At 45.1% G+C, this 25656-nt stretch overlaps 2 protein-coding genes across 8 annotated transcripts in view; one reads left to right on the top strand and one right to left on the bottom strand.

The window, feature by feature from the left end:
* The window catches only part of CSMD2 (CUB and Sushi multiple domains 2), a 545384-nt gene that overhangs the window by 229068 nt on the left and 290660 nt on the right, over window positions 1-25656 (top strand). The window lies entirely within an intron of this gene.
* Window positions 18722-19306, bottom strand: HMGB4 (high mobility group box 4). The gene has a single exon (XM_039837034.1). The coding sequence runs from the start codon at window positions 19304-19306 to the stop codon at window positions 18722-18724; it is 585 nt and encodes a 194-aa protein (XP_039692968.1).

Genomic DNA, 25656 nt, shown 5'->3' with positions numbered 1-25656 from the left:
ATCTGAGTTGTGCATGTTCCTTGATGTCATTTTCTGATAATGTCTCAGAAATCGGGCCATGCAGGCTTAAGAATCTTCCGTACCACTCGTACTACTTACTGTATGATCTCGGGTAAGTTACTTAACTGCTCTGAGCCTCTATTTCCTCATCTGTTTTTGTCCCATAGGGATATTGTGGGAATTAAAATGAGAAATTGAATGCAAATCTCTTACTATGCATTGTGCATAATAAAAGCTTACAGGTTTCGACAATAATTATAATAATTATTCTTCTCTCTCTGTCTCTCCCGTCTGTACTGAATTGGATTGGGGTCAGTGACAATAGGGAAAGGGCAGAGGCAGGTCATCAGAAGCATGATCTTCAGGGGAGACTGGTCAGCCTGGGGGTCCTAGAAGGAATGGGAGAGTTCCCAGGACCCACTAGGGCCCCATTTCCATTTTTGGGTGGGTCTTGAGTTGGTTGCACTGACAACCAATGTGTCAGGGAAAGGCCTGGGCATTTTGTTGTCCACTGTGTGTCTGCTGTGGCCACAGGTGATTCTGCAGGGAGCTGGAATATGCCCTGATAGCAATGCGTTGAGCTGGCCCATGAACCCTTGCCCTGCCCTACTTCTCCCCTTCCCAAGGGCTGATTCTCTCTCTTTAGCTATGTGAAGATTATAGAAATAATTTAAGCCTTGATCTACAGGGCAGTACCTTTCCCAATCCCCTCCCATTTCCACATTCCAAATCCCATAATACAGAGGGGGAAGGCCTCTATCTGAGAGCAAGAAAAAGAGTGTAATAGCTTTCTGTGAGCGGCCACCGGAGTTAAGTAAAGTGCTGGACAAACACTAGCTGGAGGCGTAGAGGGGATCCATGGAGTAGGCTGGAGTGTGACTCCGAATCCCTTTCAAGCCTGTAATGTATAAAATACAGTGTTTTGATGAGATAACTCTCTGAGTTTGGTCCTCATGTTCACCCTAGACTTATGTCGTTGCATTTGCAGTCATGAAGGGACAGGAGGAAGGAAGGTAGAAAGGAAGGAAAGGCACGGGAGAGAGCGGCAACAAGTCAGCTAGTAGTTCAAAGTACGAGGACTGAGAGAGTTATGGATCCTGAATCTTTTATTCCTCACTGAGTCATTTCTTAATTCGCAGACAACTGAGAGAACATTGAGGCCCCAGAGAGATGTGTACCTCTGATTACCTTATGGCCGATTGAAGGATAGGACTTATTCAGTAAACCCAAGGCTTTAATGAAGAATCCTTCTTGAATCAAACTTCAGATGACCAGGCATGGTTTCACACATGCCATTCCCACTAACGGCAGCCCAAGGCCCGGGTGTGCAAAGGAATAACAGTGAAGAGAATGGTAGATATTTTTCATTCCTCTTTGGTCTGAACACTCTCAGGTGGGAAGAGTCGTGGCATAGGCAGCTTTAGAGAGAGTATGAAATTACAGCTGTTGTCCATTGACCAGCCTGTCTTTTGAAGCGTCTCGTTAGACCATCTTCACCTGAGTCAGTTTCAGTCCTCCAGACTCAATTACCTCTGGCACTCCATTCCCCATCTCCCCACTAAAGTTCTGCCGTGGCCCTGTGTATCCCAGTGCCCACATTTGATTCCCAGCCCTCCACTCACAAGCTGTTTAATCTTAGGAAAGTCGTTTAACCTCTTTGAGCCTCATGCCCTGTTGGTGGGATTATAAATTGGCACAACCTTTTTTGGAAGGTAGTTTGACAGTAGTGCTTAAAATGTAAAAGGTACGTACTTCTGTTAGGAATTTATCCCAAGGAAATAGTGAGAGGTTAGTATAAAATGATATATACAAGGATGTTCATTGCAGTGTTATTTATTATAATGGGGAAAAGGAAACAGTGTATGTCCAACGTACATGGTTCAATAAACTGTGGTACGTATGACTGATAAAACATGTAGCAATTAATTTCAAAGAATGTTCAAAGAAATTTGAAAATACTTACTATGATATTAAGTGACAAAAATCAACATTCAAAACCGGATTTATAGTATGAACTAAAATTTTTACATTCGTACATATATACTAGTCATTATAAAAAGACAGGAAAAAAAATATTCACATCCTGTGCTCAGAATGGAGTATTAATGTATTTTTTATTGTTTTGAATTCTCTAAAAGTTTTACAAGAAGCATATATGACTTTCTGGATACAGAAAAATCAGTAAAAGTGAAAATACATTTTGATAGCTGCTACCACGTACAGGATGAAGAACAAACTTCTTAACAGAGGGTTTTCATGATCTGACCGCATCCAAATGCAGCAGCTTCATCTTCCACCATTTCTCTCATCATCATCAACTTCCCACACCATTTCCATGTGCCTTGCTTTAGCCACCCCAGGCTACTTGCCGTCTATAAATACATCATAGCCATTCATTCTATCACACCTTTATTCTTCTTGCATTCTCCATCTGGAGAGACCTCCAGATTTTTCGAGAACCAATTCAAGCATCTTTACCCCGTCCTCGACAGTTAATTATTTCCTGCTCTTTGTCCCTGCAGGACTTTTTATATCTACTTAATAGTTACTTATTTAATGTCTGTCATCCCCACTTTCCCTTTCTTCAAGATTCTGTGGGTACCCCAAGGAGGGAAGACTAACTCTGTCTTGGAGAGTCAGGATAGCATTTACAGAGGAGAGGACATTTGACTGGGTTTTTGAAGAGTGAATAGGAATTTGTCCGTTAGACAAAGAACAATAGACATCCCACACAATTTTGTAACATGCTCCCAGCTGGCAAGTTCTAGAACCTATTTTTATCATAACCCTTGTCTCACTGCACAATGTGCTACATGGGGGTATGTGTCTCTCCCCCACCAAACAGTAGGTTCTTGAGGGCAGAAAATGTGTCTTGTTTTCCTTGTAGTGTTCAGCACAGTGCCTGACACATGCTAAGCATCACAAATACATTTGTGTCCCAAAGTATGAAGGTCTGAAATTACCAATCTGGTAATTACTTTTTTCCTTGTCTTAATGCAAATTGAGAAAAGATCATATTCTTGTCTCTTATCACTGGTTTCAAGTACAGGCTCAGAGATGCTGCAAATACTCTGTAAATTAACTGCTGATTTGAACCAAATTGAAGAAGTTGCCCACCTGGTAGGCATTAAGAGGATTTCCTGCAACATTTGGACTTCATTTGAGTATAAAAATTCCACCATGAGCTTTGCTTCCCCTTTCAATAACATGCCAAGGTTTCAGGATGTTGCCTGTGAAATAAATCCTGTTTGAGTAATGTTTCTCTTGGACTCATAAAATCTTTACGGCAATCTTTTCTCATCTCATAGAATATAAGAAGGGAGAGCCAGAATCATTGAGCTAGAAGTAGAGAATGCAGTATTTTCTTATATGTAGGTCACACATTAATGTAAATAGTTTCTAAATGCAAATCCAAGACTGACTAGACATTAGTTGAAAACTCCTAGCTCTGTCCAAAGTGCTGAATCTGTGAGTACTCTCTGATTAAATAAAGAGTAGGTGGTTTGGAAATTATATATCCATTCAGATAGAAGGTTTGAATGTATTAAAACATCCAGTAATAGCCACACTGGGGATAAGAACACAAATACTGGCAGAAATAAAACACAGATGATCAGCTTAGCGCCCCCCATTGCCGAGAGAGAAAGACAGAGAAAGAAATAAGAATGAGGATTAGTTGACAGAGCTGGGCTCTCAAACCAGTTATGCAAAGGAGTACTGGTTTGGGAGCCATGCATTAATTCAACGTGATCTTTGAGTGCCTACTGTGCCTGAAGCATTGTATTAAGACATGAAATGAGATAAATCATAATCCTTGGTCTTCACAAATCACAATCAATGCTTACTCAACCACAGATCTGCTGTTGACCTTGGGCAATTTACTTAACCTCTTGAGCCTGATTTCTCTTTTAAAAATTTGGGATAATAGGTTTTCAGGGGATCACTGTGCAAATTAACTAAGGTAATGCTTGCAAAGCACCTTACACAGAATTTAACATATTGTAAGCTCTCAGTTACATGTTAGTATTATGTGTGGTACATTATGCTAAGTTCTTTATATCCATTATCTGCTTTATGCCCTCATTTACTCTACACCAGTCACATTTGATAGGTTTTAATATCCCTTTTACCCAGGTGAATAAAATGAGGCTCAGAAGAATGGAGTTAGTTTACTTGGCCAAGTTCATGTAGTTGGTCAGTGTGGACAAAATTCAGAGTCAGCTCTTTTTACTCTAAAGCCAGTGCTCATAAATATGGTGATGCTGTTTGGAGCAGGATTCGAAAACAGATCAACCGTCCATATCAACAACCAAGGAACTTTAAGGCAAATTCTACCCTTATGTGAGCTGGTGTTTTTGAAAAGGCAAATTCTAAGGGATCGAGGTGGGCACATGACCCAGGTGCTTGTGTGAATTTCAGGTCAGAAACATGTGCAGATTGTTGGAAATGGAGAGGATACATCCTAACCCCCAGGAGATTTCTGGGGCCAAACCCTGGCCATCTAGAAAGTTTCACTAGGCTCCCAGATCATGAAGATGCAAGAGACTAGAATGGACTAGTTGGGAAGACATGCCTACATGTAGGTGGCATGGTTAACTACAAAATGTGCAGGGGCTCCAGCAGCTAAGTCCCAAAGGGCACATGGCACCCTGAGTGGGGGAGGAGAGTGGGCAACAGACTATTTCCAGAATCCACTTGATACGAGGGAAAGGGGCTCATGATGAATTACCTGCTGGAGACTCAGTGGCAGTGGGACAGGGCACGGTTGAACTTGACTATGTGGCTAAGCATAGGCTGGGCTAAAGCCAGCATCACAGAAGCCACTACCTCACGTGCTGGTCTGTGTCCCGTAGAGCAAGAGTGATGGGAGCTTCTGAATTAGTGACAGTACATTGCTCTGTGGTAAGAATGTGCTTATGATTCAGTTCTGCAGATTCCACATACATATATATTCTCTTCGCTTTCCTCCCTGTGGGAAACATAAGGCTATGAAGCACAACAATACCCACCATCCCCCACCCCCAAAGCTGCCCAATAAACAATGGAAGCTCTTTGGATTCCCTCGATTGAAATCGGAAAGGTCACATCTCAGTCGTGTCTTTGGGGCTGGCTTTTCCCATTTGTGACAACCCTGGGCTGTCCTGGGGCCTCCCTAAGGTGCCCTTCCAGCTCTGACCTTCCACGGGTATCTTTTAAACACGGAGAGTCTGGCCAGCCATCAGGCAGGTAAACGGATCAATGAGGGCTGTTCATCGAATTGTGCTCCCAGGGCTTCTGTGTCTGCTGCCTTCCACCCCTGCTGCCACTGTCAGATCAGTGTGGGAAGCAGATGGCTGTGCTGTGTCATAACAATGGCTCCTTTGCAGAGACTTTTCTCACTCTTTCTCCTTTAAACTGGAGAGATCAGGGGCAGCCATGCCACACACCCCAGAAGCTCTGGGGAGGCCTGTGTTGGCTTTTGATACAGGTCAGCAGGGGTCTCCGGAATGGACCACATGCTGGTCTCTCACTCACCTATTGTGCCGTCTGGTGTCTCTCCATTAGAGAGAAAGTGTGGTTGCTCCTGCCTCGTGTACATGGAGCCCGTGGGGCCTGGCCTCGTCTGCTGAAGGGAAGGCATGCTGTGTTGGAGGACACAAAGCAGGAGTTTCAGGTCATTTCCAGTGTCTGATCTACATGCAGTAATGGCTTCGTGGGATGGTTCCTGGCTTAGGAATCCAAAGGGTTACTGAACAGATGCGTGGGACAAAAAGTGCTTGACAGCAGCTTTCTTAGGTGATGCGTAGTCTACCCCTTCTATATCTGTTGATTCAAATTATCCAGAGAGAGAATCTGATTGGCCCAGCTCATTAGTCAAGTGTCAACCCCTTGTCCAAATCAGCCGATAGTAAGAAGGGGCACAGTTAGCTGGTACAAGCACAGCTGCAGGAGCTCATCCCTTCAGCAGTGGGTGTGGGGGAAAGGAGCAGGGCAGTTCTGAGAAGAGGGCACAGGCTGGACACGCAACTCAAGACATATCTTCTACATCGATGTAACGTTTCCATCTTCCCTTTGCTTTCCCTCGAGGTAATAGAGAAAACTACTCTTTTTATCAACCTCCTTGAGCTAAACAAAGTAATAGAGGCTAAGGAGCTGGCACTCTGTGAAGAGAACTTGAGAGCAATTTCAGGGTGTCCTCACCACTACAGTATTGTCTGTCTGGATTTTAGTCTGCAAAAAGGAGCTCTGTAAATACCAAGGATTATTTGATGATTACGAACTCTAAGCAGCTAGATTTCCCAGATTCTCAGAGTTGTAATGCCTTGGGATTTAGTGATATAATTAAGAACACATGAGCCTCGGCAAGCTTGAGGACGAAGATCTGGGGTTCTATCAAACAGCACAGAGAATGTCGATGTGAGTTCCAGCACTTCATCTCCCAGATGGTGGTGGAACATAAACAGGAAGGGGGTCAATGGCCTTAATGGACCTTCATTACTGGAGTCATTGGGGCCAGGAGTCCTTGTCTCCCAGGCTCCCAGAACTGGTGACACAACCTATAAACCTATTCATCGGGTTAGGAATAGGCAATAGTGAAGAGACCTTGGACAGTGGCTCTGTGGCCACTCTGAACAGCTTTCTGCTATAACAGGATTGAAGGAGACTAGCCATGTCTGTCCCATTTCCTCTTGGGCAGCCGTTTGCCTTCTGCCCACACATCTTGCCATAAAGAGAGCTTTGGCTGCAGCATTGGATCATTCCCTGACCCCTTTTAGTTTTTACTCATTTCCCAGTGTTTTTGTCTGACTTCAGTACTTACTGAAAGGCACAGAAATACCAATAAGGCAATACTGTGTTTTATTTGCCCTATCGAACACAGTGACCTGAATCTATATTATCTGTCCTGCCGAGAATGTTTTGACCTTCCGAAAGGAAATGAGTACTCTCCAAACCAGAGCCAAGCAAGCAGCTTAGACCCTTCCACAATCAAAAGTCTGGGACCAGGGAGTTCCAGGGCATTCAATCACCGTCGGAATATGACTAGTCCTGGAGCCCTTGGAGCAAAGGAAGGGAAGGAGCAGTGATCCTCCAGCTACCGTGAGAGGCGGTAGAGTGAAGGTGCTGGAGCCAGCATGCCTGAGCTCTGTTGCTTGATAGTTGTGTGACTTTAAAAAAGTTGCTTAACCTCTCTGTGCCTCTGTCTTCTCACCTGCTAATCAGGGGTTATAATAGAACCTGCCTCATGGAGTTGCTGTGTTAGATGAGTCAGCACATGTGAGATACTTAGAACAGTGGCTGGCACACAGTAAGTAGTGCTTAGAGTACTATCTGTTCCCAGGTGTTTTATACTGTGTATTTTCATTTTATTCTCATAATAACCCTGGGAATCAGGTTTTTGTATTCTCATTATGCAGAAAAAGAAATTGAATCTCTTATGTTCAATAAATTGTCCAGGGCCATACAGTTAGTAGGTGGCAGGGACAGATTTCTAAAGTGGAGCGCTCCAGCTCCAAATCCCACATTGTCTCCATTTCACTGTGGTGGCCAGCCCGGCTTCCTGTCATCATACTCCCTCGCCTCCAGTCTCTCTACTGAGTCCCATGGCACTCACCCAAGTTTCGGTTACCCTAGAATTATAGTACCACTTCCTACCTATGATACCTCTTCTGTGAGCCTCAAGTTCTGTATATCTGTAAACTAGCTCAATAATGCAGCCTGCTGAAAAAGAGAACAGTAGCCCTTGGGGGCCAGAACTGGCCTGGCACTATCGGGTAGGCCACCGCTGCATTGTGGGGAGCTGGCCTGGCACCCACACCTAGATCTTGGTGTTCTGTGGAACATAAACATAACACCAGACAAGGCTACACTATGACCATGATGGAGTAAACCCAAAAGACCACTTCACAATCATGGCCGAACTTAGACCAAAACAAGGACATTATCAAAATACAAAAATTACCAAACATTCTTCCTTCTGCATCTTGGCTAATGTGAGTGACAGTTGCTCTTTACCAATTACAACTTTAGTCTTGCTCCATTCCTGCCACCTTCTGCATAAAATTTATTAAGTACCCAATAGTAGAATTACACCTACTTCCAGACAGCAACCAATCCAGGGCAAAGCTCCTCTTCCTTGAACCCTCCCCAAATCACCTAACGCAAGCCCCAATCCTACAGTGAGTTCTTTACAACACGCTGTAGGCCACCCCACAGTTCCCTGTGGTGTGCATTCTCCCTTGTCACCACAAGCCAATACTTCCAGCTTTGTTCGGCCACCAGTGGATTCCTGGTGGTCTTTGGCAGTGGGTGAATGGGTGAGTATTGACACTGCCTTCTGGAATTAAATGTGATAATGCCTGGAGAGCGCAGTACGTGCTAGTTATTAGCATTATATTTATTGCAAAAACAAAGTCCTATCCTTTGGGCGAAGCTGGTGTGCACCCCTTAACTCTCGCTGATCAGACCCTTCCTTTCTGAAGTCCATGCCAACACCTCTTAGGTTTGGCCCTTCCACATCTCGCAGACCTTTACTCCACACTGCAGACCCCAAGCCTGTGAAGACCTTTATCACCGATGACATTCAGGGCCACTGTCTGCCCTTTGGAGCCTCCCTTGGCGGACATCCTCTCAGGGTGTTTAGATAGCATAGCGGGGTGGAAGAGAGGCCAGGTTGGCAGAGGAGTGACAGTCGGGTTTCAGCACCCCCTTTCCACCTCCTGGCAGAGCAGACACTCATCCACTTACCGGAGCTGCACGGGCCAGATTCTTCCACACAAATGTACCCACAGCTGCATCCATGAGGGGCAGCCCCAGGGACCACAGAGCTCTTCCAGGCCCACTGCTGCTAACTGCAGATAATGCATTAAAAATACAGAGCCAACCATCTGTTCACTGCAACATGAGTACCGAGGAATTTATGTGGTTTATGATGACAGAGTGTGGGGAGAGGAAGAAGCTTGCTCTACCTGCGGGCCACAGGCACAGCTGTGAGCAGAGAGCTGGTGGTACGGTTTCTGGCACCCGATAAATTCTCTGGGTGCCAGCCAAGCCCTTCCTCAGAGGCACCAAGGGATAGATCCACGTAGTTCTCTAGAAATACCAAATTATGTAAGCAGTCAAGCACAGAGCGTGTTTCTGGGTGTCCAGGAGGCCTTCGGGCCCGACTCTGCTGTTTGCAGAGTTCCCGAGAGAAGAGGGGACTGACTCCTGCCAGGCGCAGGAAGGAAGGAGCAGTGTGCCTCTCCTGATCCCATTGCTCCTTTTCTAGCAAGCATGCCCTGAGCATCTGCCTGGCGTCTCAGTTCCTCGTCTGCAAAATGGGGGCGTTCCAAGTTCCTGCCTCATTGGATTTTTTATTAAACAAGATGGTTGCATGTATGTCACCTCAAACCATACCAGGCATGACATAGGTGTTCCATAAAAGTTTGCTACAGCAATCTCCTTTCATCCGTGGTTTCACTCTCTGGTTTCAGTTATCCACGGTCGCCATGGTCCAAAAAATATTAAACGGAAAATTCCAAAAATAAACAATTCATAGGTTTTCAGTTGTGTACCGTTCTGAGCAGCCTGATGAAATCTCATGTGGTCCTGCTCCATCCTGCCAGGATGTGAGTCATCCCTTTGTTCAGTGTCTCCACTCTGTATACACTACTGACCGTTGGTCACTTAGCATTCATCTCAGTTACCAGATCAACTTTCGTGGTATCTCAGTGCTTATATTCAAGTAACCTTTATTTTAATTAATAATGGCCCCAAAAATCAAGAGTAGTGGTGCTAGCAGTTCGGCTATGCCAAAGAGAAGCCATAAAGTGCTCATTGCATATCATCGGAAAGTCAGTAGTAACCTAACTCTGCGTCACAGTGCTTGTGTCATTCGCCTCACTTCATCTTGTCATGTAGGCATTGTAGCATCTCGTCTCATGGCATCACAAGAAGAAAGTAAGAACAATAAGATATTTTGAAAGAGAGAACACATTCACATAACTTTTATTACAGTATATTATTATAATTGTTCTATTTTATTAGTTATTATAGTTAGTTTCTTACTGTGCCTAATTTATAAATTAAATTTTAACATAGATATGTATAGGAAAAAAAACATAATATACATAGAGTTCAGTACTACCTGCAGTTACAGGCATTCACTGGAAGGTCTTGGAACGTGTCCCCTGTGGATAAGGGCGGGGGGGGGGCGGGTGATGGCATCTACTGCATTATTATTTTACTTCGTGTCAAGCATCATGTTAGATTTTTAAGGCTACCGGGATGAACAAGGCAAGGTTCTTATCTTCCTCCACATGTCGGAGAGACAAATAATAGTTAGAATGTGATATTCTTTGGGATGACAGTGTGTTATGGGAGCACAGAGGAAGGCGAGAAGGTCAACGGGGGCTTCCTGGAGGAAGGGATACTTGACCCGAGTCTTGCAGGACAGGTGGACATTTATCAAACCTAAAAGGTAGGAAGTTTGATCCCAGCCTAGAGTAGCATGTGCAGCGGCCCTGAGGAGAGTGTGAGAATATGGTATTTCTGGGGAAAATACTATGTAGCAGGACCTTAGGGTGGATGTATTAAGTATTGATTACTGTGTAACCAATTACCCCAAAACGAATGGCTTGAAACATGTATTATCTCACATTTTCTGTGTTTTAGGAATGTGGGTGTGGTTTATCTGGGTTCTCTGGCTTAGGGTGTCTTACAAGGTTGCAGTCGAGATGTCTTCCAGGGCTGCAGTCATCTCAGAGCTCAGCTGGGAAAAGGGATTTGTTCCGAGCTTATTTACATGGTCATTTGAAGGATTGGGTTTCTTATTGCTGTTGACCAGTTCCTTTCCATAGGGTAGCTTTCAACTGGGCTGTTTACTTCCGCAGAACAAGCCAGAGAAAGAGAATATGACAAGAGTCACAGTCCTTTAAAACCTAATCTTAGGGTGATAGCCCACCACTTTTGCTGTATTCTGTTTGTTAGAGGCAAGTCACTAGATCCAGCCCACACACAAGGGAAGGGGTTGTATATAGGTCTGACTATCAGGAGGCAAAGACCATTTAGTCGTTTCTGAAAGTGCCTACCACAATTTGCCTTCTGGCTCTCAATGATTAATGTCCCTTCCACATGCAAAATATAGTTATATCCCTTCACAAGTTCCCCCAAAGCCTCATTTCATGATAGTATCAGCTTAAAGTCCAAAATCTCATGATCTAAATCAGGTTTAGCTGTGGACGGGACTCTTGAGTATAGTTCCTTAAGTGCAGGTTCTAGAATACCGTTCCTTGGGACTTGTAGATTTGTGAAAGTAAAGAGACAACTTTTGTGCCTCCACATGTCTAATATGCCGTGGTGGGATAGGCATAGGGTAATGGCTACGGCCATTCCTACTCAAAACGGGGTAAAACGTGAGGCATAAAGGGGTCCCTGATCCATAACAATTCTGAAATCCATCCAGGAAAATATTGTAAGTTTTTTGATTCATGTCAAAATCTAGCAATAATTCTCTATGACTCTTAGCTCCACCTTCTGAGCTCATGGTTCCTGCCTCTGGGTCATCCTTTATTTACGAAAGGGAGTACATGTTCAAAGCTGACTGTTCCTCAGCCTGCTTCCTACCGAGGATTTTGTGAGTTAGGTGACCTCTCTTTATTTTGTACTGTCTCTGTTCCTTTCAGTCCAAGGCGACAGTGTTTCTTTTGATAATAGTTTTCTCAAAAACTTTGTGGGTCTTCTATGTATTTCACTGAGATTCATTCTATTACACAGAAGCCACACCCACAAATTTCTTTTACTGAATCTTCTCTACCTTGGTCTTTAGCTAAGATGTCTGAGGGACAATGCTCCTTCGCTTTCCTCTGAAGATTTGTGCGTCCTACCCTAATCTCTTCAAAGGGCCTTTGTGTGACTGAATAATACAATACTTTGATCCCTGGAGCATGCGAGAGTTCTTAAACAAAGGCTACAAAGTCACAGCCTCAGCTTTATCTCCAGCTCGCCTTTTCCTGATGGTGCTCAAACCCATTTAAAAATTTTTAGCATCTTTTGCTATCATGGGAGACTGAGAATTTTCAATTTTTTTGTTTAATGATCTTTCCCTCAATTAGATTTCTTCTCACATAATCAGTAAGAAGAAAGCCGTCAGTACCCTCGACACTTGGCTTGGACATCTCCTTAGCTAGATCACTCGGTTCGTTAGGCACATGTTCTGCTTTCCTCATAACCACCAACGACAGTGTCATAAGCTTTCTGCCACCACATGACATGGACCCCCATCCTCCAGTTCCCAGTGACTTGTTCCTCGTTTCCTTTGGAGCCTTTACTGGCAGCAGGCGTAACATCCAGATTTCTCTAACGAGCTCCACGAAACACTCCCAGCCTCCCCCCACTGCCTGGTTCCAAAGCCATCTCACATTTTTAGATGTTTCATGACACTGTCCCTCTCTTGGTACCAAAATCTATATTCATTATCTATTTTGGTTTATAACAAATTACCCCAAATGACATCATGCTAAGCAAAAATAAGTCAGGGAGAAAGAGTCAAGAACTATAGGATTTCACTCATATGTGGGTGAATATAAAACTGAAAGCAACGAATGAACAAACAAGACAAACAAATCATAGACACAGGCAACTGTATGGGGTTCCCTGAGTGAAAGGGGTGAGGGGGAGGTGGAAAAGGGTAAAGGGGGTCAAATATATGGTGACCGAAGAAGACTTGACTTGAGATGGTGAACACACAGTGCAATATACAGATGATGTGTTATAGAATTGTACAATGGAAACCTATATAATTTTATCAACCAATGTCACCCCAATAAATTTAACAAAATTTTAAAAAAATAGTAGCTACAAAAAACCTATAAGAAAAAAAAATTGCCTAAACCTTAGTTTGACATGAAACAACATCTGTCTTAGTCTGCGTGAGTTAGGAACCAGGTACGCCTTAGCTGGGATGTCATATGCCTCCAGGAAAGGTGTCCACCAGAGCTGGGGAATGGTCCACATCCAAGCTTACTCACAGCTGTTGGCGAGACTCAGTTCCTTGCAGACTGTTTGACTGAAGGCCTAAGTTCCTTGCTGAATATTGGCCAGAAGCCACCTTCAATTCTTTGCCACACTAGCCTCTCCATAGGGCACCTTTCAACATGTCACATTGCTTAGAGCAAGCAAGGAGAGGGAGGGTGGCAGTCTTCACTTCTGAACAAGTAACATCCTATCACTTTTACCATGTTCTGTCCGTTAAAGGTAAATCTAGCCCACACTCAAAGGAATCACACATGGGCATGAACACCAGGAGGTGGGGATCACTGGGAGCCATTTCACAGGAAGCAGTGGCCTGATGATGCTGAGTGAGACTCCCATAGGTGATGGGCAACCATGGAAACATTTCACTATTGAAGGGGAGGAGTCTTAAAATGTCACCCAGCCAGCTGGAGCAGAGAAAGGGAGCAATGGGTAGGGAGGACAGTTGCAAGGAAACTGTTACAAGGGGACGGCCACAGTGAGACTGCTCGTTGTGTCACTGCTGACCTAACCCAGAGGTCAAGGCCAGCCTAGAGGGTCACGTGGCACCCTCTGGACCTTTGGCCATGCTCTTTTTCCTGCTTTGACAGCCCTTTTGTGAATTGTTCTAGCCTTCTTTAAACCATCCTGTAAAGACCAGGGCAGACACCCCCATTCATAGCGCACTTCTTACACACCAGCCCTCGTTTAAGATGATGTCCCAGACATTTCATTTCTTCTCCCACACTCCTGTAGGGCAGGTATTGGTAGCGAGGGTGTGATTAGAATTGCATGATAGGGCCAAAGGGTGCTACTGCCTTCGCGACTTCACCCTGATGACCTCACCCTGTGCATGGACCTGATCCTCAGCCTTAGGTCCAGAAACTGGACCTTTTCGTTCTCAAACAATTGATGCTTTAGTGGAGGCTGAAATCAACTATAAGATCTCAGTGTCGTTGTCTGGCCCAGATGCTAATCGATTGTTTGCCATTGGGATTACCTTCTCTGTTGGGATTTGAGGGGACCCCAATAAATAAATATACTTATTCCCTTTTCAAGTTCAGAATCAATTGGCAGGTGCAGGAGAAAGACAAATGAAGATCAACCTGTCACCTTTATTACTGATGAACCAACTGCAGAGGAGACCTGGACACACTGCAGCTGAGGGAGGGGGTGTGAGAAGAGAGAAGAGCACATCCGGCCCTTCCTCTCAAACTCAGGAGGCAGATAAGTCACACCTCCTCTTCAGAGTGACTGCCCCGGCTGCAAAAGGGAGAAGAATTCCTCTGTGGTCCTGGGTCCTGGGATCTGGGAACTTTTAGAAATGCCGAGTACAGGTCCGACTCCCAGAAAAGTGGAATCAAATTCTAGAGCCCAGCAATCCGTGTTTTAATAAGCTCGGAGGTGATTCTAATGCAGGCTTCCTGTTGAAAACCACTGGTCTAGTGGAAGCTGTTCCACTTGGAAATGTAAGACTTAGGAAGAAGTGTTACCCTGGAATATTCTGCCACCCATGTCCCCCTTTCCCCTCCCATTCCTGGGAAAATGAATCACAGGGGGAGAAGTTACTTAGTTCTCACATTGGATTTTTAGGTGACAGCTGCTCCAAGGAACACCAGGTAGAGTCTCCTAATTATCTGCCCTCCAAAAGGGAAAAAAGTCATGGATTTAGTATTTGCTAGCCTTGCCTCTTTCTCTTACAGACCCTGGAGGGGCTAGCATCCCATCGTTTGTATTTGATAGTCTCTAAAGACTCTAGAATGACCAATAACTAGAGGTTGAGATGAAAGCACATGGCTCCTCCTGTTGAAAACCCTCTGTGGCTCCCCATTGCACTTAGAGTTCAAAATAAACCCCTTGGCAAGGCCTGCCCCTCTCCAGCCCCACCTCACCAGCACAGACACCTCCAGTCGCTCTGGCCTCCCCCTCTGTCCTTTTGATTACACCCAGCTTGCTTCCGGCTTAAGACTTCTGCACTTGCTGTCCCAGTGCTTGAAGCACTCAGTCCTCAGACCCTGGCATGTCTGGCTCTGTCTTGTCCTTTGAATTCAAACCCAAATGTCATCTTCTCTGACCGCCAATTTAAGGTGCCCTCGACCCGCTTGTCATTGTTTATCTCATTACCCTGGTTTATTTTCTTCAGAACACTTGACACTATCAAAAAATGATCTGGTGCGTTTATTTGTTGACTTGTTGATCTGTCTCTCCCTCACGGAAATGTAAGAGATCAGGGACCTTGCTGTATCCATAGCATCAGCCTAAGATTTACAGAAATATTTGTCAAATGAATGAAGAAATTAATAGTGGAATGAATTAATGAACACAGGAAAAGGCTCTAGGTGAGAAGAATCGGAGTGGAGTGATTCGGTGAAGAGCGATGGGTCCAAAGACCCTGCCTCTCTCTTTCCACGGGCAGGGGCACCCGCGTTCAGCTGAATGTGTCTGGAATGCTGGCGCCACACCAGACTGCCCGCCTGCTTTTCCTGTTACCGATTATCTGAAGCCTAGGCTCCCCCTTCTCCTTCTCTCCTTCCTCCTTCTCTGTCATCACATTACAGTCATTAGAAGCCAACGGATTCACGCCCTTCTGTCGGTTTTTTCATAAAGGAATGTTAATGGAGTTATTTTTCAGCAGGGGCACTGCAAACTATTGTCAAAACTCTGAGTTGGCCACCCACGTTCACATAATTAATCGCACAGGAAACCAAAAAGGGGTGGCATGAAGCCTGGGGCCCAGCTGTGTGGGGGCCCTCTTTCCCAGAGGGGAGCGTGGTGTTACACACAGCTGCTGCCCACCAAGAACCCACAGGTCAAGCTGGAATAAGACAACCCAAGTAGAACCACCCCCGAGGAGTTCAAGTCAAGATCGAATTAGCACTGGTGGGTAGCAAAGGCAAGAAAATTAAACAGGTAGGGTAGAGGCTGGAGGAAGAAATACAGTTAAAGATAATCTTTTCTAGAATTATAAGGAAGCTGGCATTTACTGAGTATTTGATTAGTTATCTGTTGCTGCGTTAACAAATAACCACAAACATACTGGCTTCAAACAACACACACTGATTATCTCAGTTTCTGTAGGTCAGGAATCCAGTAATGGCTGAGCTGGGTCCATTGCTTGAGATCTCAGAAGGCTGCAGTCACCAGCCTGGGCTGAGTTCTCATCTCAAGGCTCAATTGGGGAAAGATCCACTTCCCCACTTGTGTGTTTGTCGCAGCTCTCCGTTCCTGGTGGCCATAGGACTGAGACCTTCAATTTTTTGCTGGCTGTTGGTGTGAGGCCCCCTTCAGCTGCCAGAGATTTCCCATGGTTTCTTGCCTTGTGGACTTCCCCAGCTTAGCTGCTTGCTTTGTCCAACCAGCAAGGGGAATCTCTAGAGCAAATCAACCAGCCAGAGGAGGTTTATATATCATTGCATAACTACAGAAGTCACATCTCATCTCCCTTGCCTCATTCTATTGGTTAGAAGCAAGTCACGGGTTCTGCCCACATTTAATGGGAGAGGATCATCCAGTGTGGGAGATGGAGGAACCCTGGGACAGCCACACCAGAGGGTGGGTGTTCACCGCAGTCCCTATTGTGCGTTAAGGACTCTGCCAAATACCTTTGCATGTGTTACATCGTTTAATCACTAACACAACCTATAAGGCAGGCATCACCCCCATTGCACAGATGACAAACCCGAGACACAGAAATGAGAACTTGCCCAAGTCTTGCCAACTTGAAGATTGGATCCACTTGTATTTACGACACCAAGCTAACCTGTGCAAGCGTAGAGGCTGAAGGGTCAGCATCTCTTCATTAAGGAGCAAGGGTCTGAGGGAGGCAGGGGAAGGGGATAGCAAGAGGCTTATAGCTCCTCCTGAGACGTGAGACCAGGAGGAAAGGATGAGTGTGAGTTCCACGTTAAGAAAGAAGAAAATTGAGAATGCTTATGTCTGATCTCTATTTTCTCAGTGAAGCAGAAAATGAGGGCGTCTCCTGAGAGAGTGGAGGTTGGGCTGGAGGGGAGGCAGAGCCAAGTTAGAACAGCAGCTGTGGGGAACAGAACGGGGAATTGGAATCTTGCCAGCATGCATATAAGGTTGCCAAGTAGGATAAAGCTGCTTCTTCCGTGAAGACTTCAGCGGTTGTCTTGGTGGGTGGCACCCACCCCACCCCCAGCACTTTGTGTAGTTTTCACTTTGCTCATCCTGCCTTGTAGTACTGTGCTTTATGCTCGCATCCACCTCTTTCCTGAGGAGAAAGTTCTTGCAGGGCAGGAACCTAACCGTAGTGTTGAGCCTCCTGGTCCCCAGCACAGGATCTGGCACATGGGATCCCTCCATAAATGGCCTGCCAGATTCTAGACCCTGAATTTCTACATCATTTCACCATATTACCTCTGATCTCCTAAAGGCTCACCCATTTCTAAAAGACATAAAAAATATGTAGTTTTACTTTTGTTTTGAAAGTAAAAGTTCAAATAGCAGTAGAGTAAAAAGGTTAAGTCCATCATGGAATAAGGGTTAGAGGTGGAATTAGGGAAGTCTGTCACATGCGTAACCTGGTGACAAAAAAGCAGTTTTGCATTTTGGCCCAGTCTTTTTTTTGATGTCAAGAGCCATTTCAAAATATTCCATATGAATCTATAGTGATTGGTATGAAACTGTTGCCCACAGTATATTGTTGCCTGAAAAATAGTTACAGTATAGACACAGAACAATCCCATTTGTATCAAATGACCAGTTTAAGTGGCAGACCATCTCAAACCATCTTAGACAAAAAATGAAATGCGTGGGCCCATCTTCAGTGGAAAGTCCAAGAGCATGCTCTGATGCCAAAGGGACTAACATTTTGGCCTGAGAATGAGGCAAATGGCTGTGAATGGCTGTCATCAGCTCTCCTCCCCGTCCCCCCAGGCTGCATCCTCCCCTAGGACTCCTTGCACAAGTCCTGAGATCCACTCTGATTGCACCAGCTTGGGACACATCCCATCACTAAGGCAATCACTGAGGCCAGGAGGGATTTCATCCGATCGAGCCTTGGTAAGGGCAGAGTTGGGGTGCAGTGAGCAAGAGGAAAACGGATGGATGCTGGGTGGTCATAAAGGCAACAAATCTCCGCTGTGTGGGTTATGCTTACAGCCACGGAAAAACAACTGGGAAGATGCCCACCAAAGTGTCAACAGGGTTTTCTTCAGCTCCTAGGACGTGTAGAATCAGTCTCAAGCTTCATCCTGACTAGAATAGGGACCACCACTGGAGTCTCATACTGGCCCACTAATAGTCTCTAAGCCTTGCTGCAGGACTAGTTCTGGAATTACTAGAGAAACTGAGTCCCCTCAGGCCCACCTAAACTTCAGTTTCCCAACCTCTGTTGGGGCCTGAACTGGGAGCCTGGCCTGCACTCCAGGCTTCTGACCCTCCTGGTCAGTGTTCATGCACCTGGCCTTCAGTAGGCCCTGCCTCTGAGTAGGGCCTTCCAACCTGGATATGCACTCGGACCTGGGTTGCTCCTACCCTCATGAGTTGTAGCTTCTTTACATCTTGGAGACTCCCACCCACGTGCCTAAGACAAGCCTTGTAGGTACTGACCACACACATCCCTTTGGACACTGTTGCCGCTTCTCTAAAAGCCAGCCCCTACCCAGGATCAGTGTCCAACCCCCCATCTCAATGCCACCACACCACTCACTTCCCCAAAGCAGCAGACGTGGCCGCTAACACCACACGAGACCACGGACAGACGGTACAATTGAATGGCATTTTATTTCTAATTGGATCCACCAGCTTTGTCTGACTTAGCTTGACCGGACCGTCTACGCTGGTTCTTAGCCAGCCCTTGGAGACTGTTCTTCCTGGCCTTGCGCTGTGCGTGGTAGACTTTCAGTTCTTCATGGTACTTAGCTCTCAGGGCAGCTGCTCTTTGTTCGTACGGCTGCTTCTCGATGTCTGCTTTCGCAGACCACATTTTTCCTGAGGCCTTTGCCACCTGCACCACTGACCAGTCTGGATTCTCCTTCTTCAGCTGAGCGTAGTGTTCTTGGCAGAAGAGCAGGAAAGACGACGGAGGCCGCCTGGGTGCGTGGGGGTCCCTCTTTCTCCGTTTCTTCTTCTTGCCAACATAATTCATCATCTCTTCCTGGTATCGAGCTTTGTCAAGCTTGGCAAGGGCTTCATATTTGGCCTTTTCATGCTTTGAGATGGATCTCCATTTTTCCGAACACTTTCTAGAGAACTCTTGAAAGCCAAGGTAAATACTTGGCTGCTGCTCCTTGAACTTGTTTCTGTAATTCAGTAAAAAGTGGATGTAAGAAGAGACATTAACCTTGGGCCTTAGCTGGATTTCTTTTGCCATGTTCACAAGGTCATTTTTTTTTTTTTCTGTATTTAGTAACTTGGACAGTAGCAACTTTTGTCCCCACACTCCAGGAGCAATCTAGAAGGTGCTCTGCTTGCGATGAATTTTTCTCTCTGCAAGAGTTGCAGTCAAGTGTTGGCCTTTTCAGTGGTGGTGGTATTGTTGGGTTAGCGGAGGGAATTGTGACATCACTCACAATGTGGCCACTCCTAGCCAGCACCTGTGGCATTTGCATATAGGTGCTCTTATTGGTCGGTTACTTGAGGGCCAATTTTTGCTTCTCATGAAAGATGGTAGTTCTTCTGGAGAAAGCTATAGAGCAGCTACTTCCCCCTGGAATATTTCTCCTTGGCTTCCTGGGGGCGATGGGCTTTGCTCATCTTCAGGAGATGATCTCTCAGATGCAGTAACAAACCACGGGGTCTGCCTTCCTGGCCATAAGATTATCAAGATGCCACAGCATCCCTTCCAAAGATAGGCTGAAGGTAATGCACAGGAGGAAGAGGATGGCTCCAGAGCCGTCAAGATAACGTGAAGTCTTTCTGGTTTGCCTTGGACGGTGGCAGCCCCTGCTGTACAGAGTTTAGTAGTAACTCTAAAAATAATCAGGTGTGACAGCTGTGACTCGGTTTCTGTCAGGACAAAGTTGTCTAATTTAAAACCCAAGCACTTGAGCTATAAATCTAAGCTCTTCATTTCTCTGAAGAAATTTGAGGAAGGTGCGGGGTAGAAGGGAGGAGAACCTTGAGATTGTACTAATTTCACTTGAGTCTATGAAAATGAGATGGAATCCTTGACATATCAGGAGGCCTCATCTCAGGGGTCCCCATTTTGTGGGGTTAGAGCACAAAGCTATAACAACTACATGCAAACGAGTTAGCTTCTAGCCTTTTTTAAAAGCAGTTGCAGATACCCCATCGGTCTTCCAACTGGAGGAAAAAGAAAAGACAAAGTGTCATTTATTGACCTTTGGACACTTGCTTACATGATAACGAAGTTAATATAGCTCAGTATTTGATGATAGTGCCAAATTTACGGAACTAGAAAACTGAGACTCATTAACATAAAAATTAACCTACTTAAGGTAAAACAGACATTAAGAGGGGGGAGTCTGCATTTGGACCCATTTGCCTGACTCAAGCCTGTGCTTAGTCCTGTCTGCACAGAACTACTGTCTCGGCGGCCAAAGGTTCAGATGTGTGGCCTCAGCAGCTGAGCCTGACAAGGAAACTTGCCTAAGACTAAGACACCATTTAGAATTTTTGCCAAGTCCATTTCCAAGGCCCCAAGGTTGACTTCAGCTTCTATCTTGTGTAAGAGAAAGATGGAAACAGATTACACTCCCCAGTCTCGAATTCTAGCCTCAGCTCTGCTAAGAAGTGGCTGGGCTACGTAAGTGAGCCCCTTTCTTCCCGTGAGCCTGTGATTTCTCATCTGTAAAATCAGTGTGTAGACTGGCCAGGAAAGACCTTCTGGGTGACATGCTGTAGTTTTATGGCTGTATTTGGGAGCCTATGAGATGCCAGATGCCAGCCGAGGAAGTCTGGGCTAGTGGAGGGGGAACTGGGGTCTGTCCAGTGGGAACGGATTACTCTGGGACATTTGTCAGCCCAGGTAGCTTTCCCCACTCTGGTTCTTTCTCCCAAGGTGCCAGAGGTCGACTCACCTGTTTGTTGGACTTCAGCTGGACTGCAAAGTAGAATGAGACACAGCTCCTTCCCGAGATAGAAGGATGGGCTGTGAGGAAGAACTTGGCTAAAATCTCTACATATTATTCAGACCCTGTTCAGACAACAAACCCCAGCAGTTTATCTGTGCCTCTGTTCATGACCTTTCACCCCTGTCACAAGGATAAGATCCAGGAAGATTAACTTCATGATGACTATCTGGAGCCAGCAGCTCTCAGAAAGGAAGGCAGTATAAGGTAAAAGTTATATGAGCTCTTTGTTGTTCAGGCCATGCTCCCAACATGGAGAGATGAAGTGGGGGAATTCTGAAGAGCTATAGGAGAGTGTGCACACCTGGCTGTGCATGCAAGAGAGTGAGGTGTGCCCTCTAGGTCCCCTTTCCAACCTTCCACACTGTTCTCTAAGCTGACCCATAAGCTGACCCATGTGGACCATATCAATGGATCCTATGTTCTCTGACTTCCATTTTAGTTTGGCCAGTGGGGACCCAAACAGGAAATGAGGGAGGGAGGAAAGTGAGGTCAAGGCGGTTATTTTCTGTGGGGTCAGTTGGAATTGGCTTTCCATCCCTGCACTGAAAGTCTCAGCTTTCTCCTAGGTATATTCTCTAAATGACTGGCTCCTTCCAGATTCAGAAATTGCTCCCTCTCCCTGGCCCCTCCCAGTAAGAGCTCTCCTTTTACTAGACTCTAAGGACTCTGCCATCCCTCCTAGCTTTCCCACACCTTGCCCTTCCCTTTGTAAATAGCCTCTTTATTTAACACTCTGAATTATTCTAATTTGAGTGACCATCTGTTTTCTGCTGGGACCCTGACCAATGCACCATATTTCTAGCCTTCCACTATGAACAGCCGTGGAGGTAGATAAATAATGTGTGGGCATCGGTCCAAGGGAGGAGGGTAATAAGCTTCTGAATACCCAAGAGCTGGGGAGTCACACAGCTTGGAGTGGCCTGCAGGGGCAGGGGTGCCTGCCAGGGCAGTGGCGGGACAGGGCCACAGGGCCCAGAAAGAAGTGTCTAATATCATTTGTATTATGAGAAGACCTCTAGACAGGGACATTGGTCTAGATGGCCAGATAGTAAATATTTTAGGTTTTGTGGGCCACCCAGTTTCACTTCTAAGTACTCAATTCTGCTATTGTAGCTCTAAAATACCCACAGATAATATGTAACAAATGAATGTGGCTGTGTCCCAATAAAACTTTGCAGAAACAGACAGTGGGCTAAGAGGTCGTAAGTCTGCCAACCCCGGTCTAAAGATGGGAGTTCAGTATTTTCAAATTTTCTGGTTGCAGAAATGTAAGAAATATATTTTACATCATGACTCATTTATGCACATGCTTACTTTATAATAATATTTATATATTGCTTAATGTGTCAGCCTCTGTTCTAAGCCCTTTACCCGTGTCAATTCATTTAGCCCTCATAAAAGCCCTGTGTGTGGGCTTGTGGAGCTATTTTTCTTCTCATTGTAAAGATAAAGGTCTTTAAGCACAAAGAGTTTACAGAAACAAAAGTTTTATGAAAACTATGTTCCTTTTCTATTCTGTTATAGTCTCTACTTTGTTTTATTATTTAAAATGCACCCCACAGACTGATTTCATCACCCATTAACGGGTCACAGTCTATGGATTAATTTGAAAAGCACTGTCTGGGCAAGCTGGGAGGGAGCACCTCTTTACTTGGTAATGAAATGAAATGAAAATAAGAACATGGCCTTTGGAGCCAACAGAAACGAGTTCAAGTTCTGACTTTACCACTTACTAGCTGGGTAACACCGGGCAAGTCTAGCTTGTTACAACAATCTCTGTACAAAGCAGTGGAGTGATAATAAAACGGTGAAGATTAACTAACTGAAGTGATGGGAATAAAAACCCCGGACACTCCCTCTCCCTTACAGGGTGGGCTGCATTTAGGACTTACTTCTAGTGAACAGAGTATGGAAAAGGACAAATTGTGTCTTCACAGTGGAGAAAGCTGGCAAATTCACCTTAACCAAACAATCGAAGTTAACATCAGTAATGGGCCATGTTGACATCACATCCCCCCTTTCTATGATATGATTAATAAGAGCATCTCACCTTTGTAATATTCTTCCCCCAAATCCATAACGCCTGGTCTAATCATGAGAAAATATTACACAAACCCAAATTAAGGGACATTCTCCAAAGTACCTGACCAGTACTCTTCAAAAGTGTCAAGGTCTTGAGAAAACAAGGAAAGCCTGAGAAATAGACACAGATGGGAGGAGACTAAGTAGACATGATGACCGAATGCCATGAGAAATGTTGGACTGGATCCTGGAACAACAAAAAAAAGTACATTAGTGGAAAAACTGGGGAAATCTGAATCAAGTCTTCCATTGAGCAACTAACACTGAACCAGTGTTGATTTCTTAGTTTTGATACATGTCCCATGGTCATATAAGATGTTAATTATCAGGGGAAGCTGGGTGAAAAATATACCAGAAATTTCTGTACACTCTTTGCAGCTCTATTCTCATTTCAAAATAAATATTTTTAAAAATCTCCCCAGCTGACAGTACTGTGCACCCAGGGCTGAGACAGGACTCACAGGGCAGATTTTACCCTCAATTGCAGCAACATATGCTCTGGGTATATCTTCTGTCATAGTTTTTCTCAAATTTGGGGGCATGCTAGAACCACCTGAGGAGCTTTTAAACATCCCATTGTGCAGGCCACAGCAACAACAAGAGCAAGAGGACCTGGCACAGGCACGTGATAAAAGGCTTTGATGTTTCTTCCATCTCCCTCCTGCCCTGCCCCCCTACCCCACCATGGAGTGGAAATCAATGGCTGCACTTGTCCTCTGAGTAAGGTGTCTGTGGTACAGAGAATGATAGCTCCACAAAGATGTCCACATCCTAAACCCCAAAAATCATGAATATATGACTTCATTCAGCAAAGGGGACTTTGCAGATGTGATTATGTTAAGGATTTTGAGGTGGGACGATTACTCTGGATTATCTAGGTGGACCTGACGTAAGCACACAGGTCTTTACATGAGGAAGGCAGGAGTATCAGAATTAGAGATGGAGATGTGACAACAGGTGCAGAGGGTCAGAGTCAGAGATTTGAAGATGTTACACTGCTAACTTCGAAGATGAAAATACTACAAGCCAAGAAATGAGGCTGCCACTAGAAGCTGGGAAAGGCAAAAAATGGGTTCTCCCCTAGAGGGAATGCTGCTCTGATGACACCTTGACCTTGGCCCGGCGATACCTATTTTGGAATTCTGACCTCTAGAATTGTAAGATAATAAATCTGTGTTGTTTCAAGCCACTAAATTTGCAGTAATTTATTAAAGCAGCAATAGAAAACAAACATAGTATTTTTCTCATCCAACTGGTGGTCTGTAACTTTCCCTGTGCTATTTTTAACTCCTGCTTGTGTTAATAAAGATAAAAAATTTACACCACCGCTTATTGATTAGTTGAGGGGCAAGGAGCATGATCTACTCAATTTTACACACTCTTTCTTCACTTACTCGATGACTCGTTAAGTCACTAATTCACTCATTTGCTTACCAATTAATTCATTTAGATATTCTTTTAGTTCACTCACTGATTCACCACTCATCTACACATATGTGCACACACATCATCTACACACACATGCACACACCTCAGGAAATAGTTATGCATTGCTAGAACAGTGTGGTTGATTGTTTGATGACCAGTGATAATCAATTTTGATGGATATGTCTTAGGAAGGAGGGGGGTACTCGAAGGAGGCATTTGAAATTTCCTGGAAGCCAGACTGGTGGGGAAGGCAGTGTCATAAACAGCCACACCTGGGCTCTTTGGCACTGTTACTCAATCAGATGTGACCATGATATTTTAATAAACATGATGATAATGCTTTAAGTATATCATCTTTGGAAACCTAGAGAGATTAATTTGTCTAAGGCCACACAGCAATGAATGGCAGAGCCAGGCTTCAAATTCAGGTTTGTTTGACTCTTAAGACCATATGTTCAGCCTCTACTGGTCATCTAGGAATTCCCTTGGCTGGGACCAAGGAAAGGAGGAAGCAGAGAAGGAACAAGGTCACATATTACAGGAGGAGGGCAGGCAGAATATGGTTTCTAAATCTCAACACTTAAGGAATTCGAGGAAGACTTATCTCATGGGTTGATCCTCATTCCAGATAGATCTGGTCAAGTTTTCCCAGTTTACAGGATGCCCCCAGTCCAGCAGGTAGACTGACCTGGAAGGCCCACAGAATCACACCAGCATCTGTGGATACACACAGCCCTGGGTCCATTCCCAAAGACAGAAGCTGGCCAAAGCTGGGTGCACTGTCAGCACCCAGCCCAATGAACCGGTAGACAGATGGACAGGAAATGGGACAGATGATCAGGCACAAGAATGGGATCAGCATGCCTGCTCACTTCTGGCAGGATGTAGCAAAGAGAGGACGAGATCTAGAACAAGACCAGCTTTGGGGAGATAACCACACCATGAGCCATGGGCACTCCTCACAGGCCTCGACAAAGCTGCCCCCTCACACTGCAGAGTAGAAAGAGTGGCCTCTGATCATTCAGTCCAACCCCCTGCCTCTTTTGACCACAGTGGACATCTTTTATTTTGTCTGGTTAGCATCTCTCACTTCCTTTGAACACATTCCTTCTTTTGG

This window comes from Pteropus medius, unplaced genomic scaffold, assembly GCF_902729225.1.
Source record: "Pteropus medius unplaced genomic scaffold, Ma_sr-lr_union100, whole genome shotgun sequence".
Classification (NCBI taxonomy): domain Eukaryota; kingdom Metazoa; phylum Chordata; class Mammalia; order Chiroptera; family Pteropodidae; genus Pteropus; species Pteropus medius.
This window is presented reverse-complemented; position numbering and strand designations above follow the sequence as displayed.

Coding starts and splice junctions, on each gene's coding strand:
- HMGB4 (XM_039837034.1), bottom strand. CDS start 19,306: ATGGCAAAAGAAATCCAGCTAAGGCCCAAGGTTAATGTCTCTTCTTAC.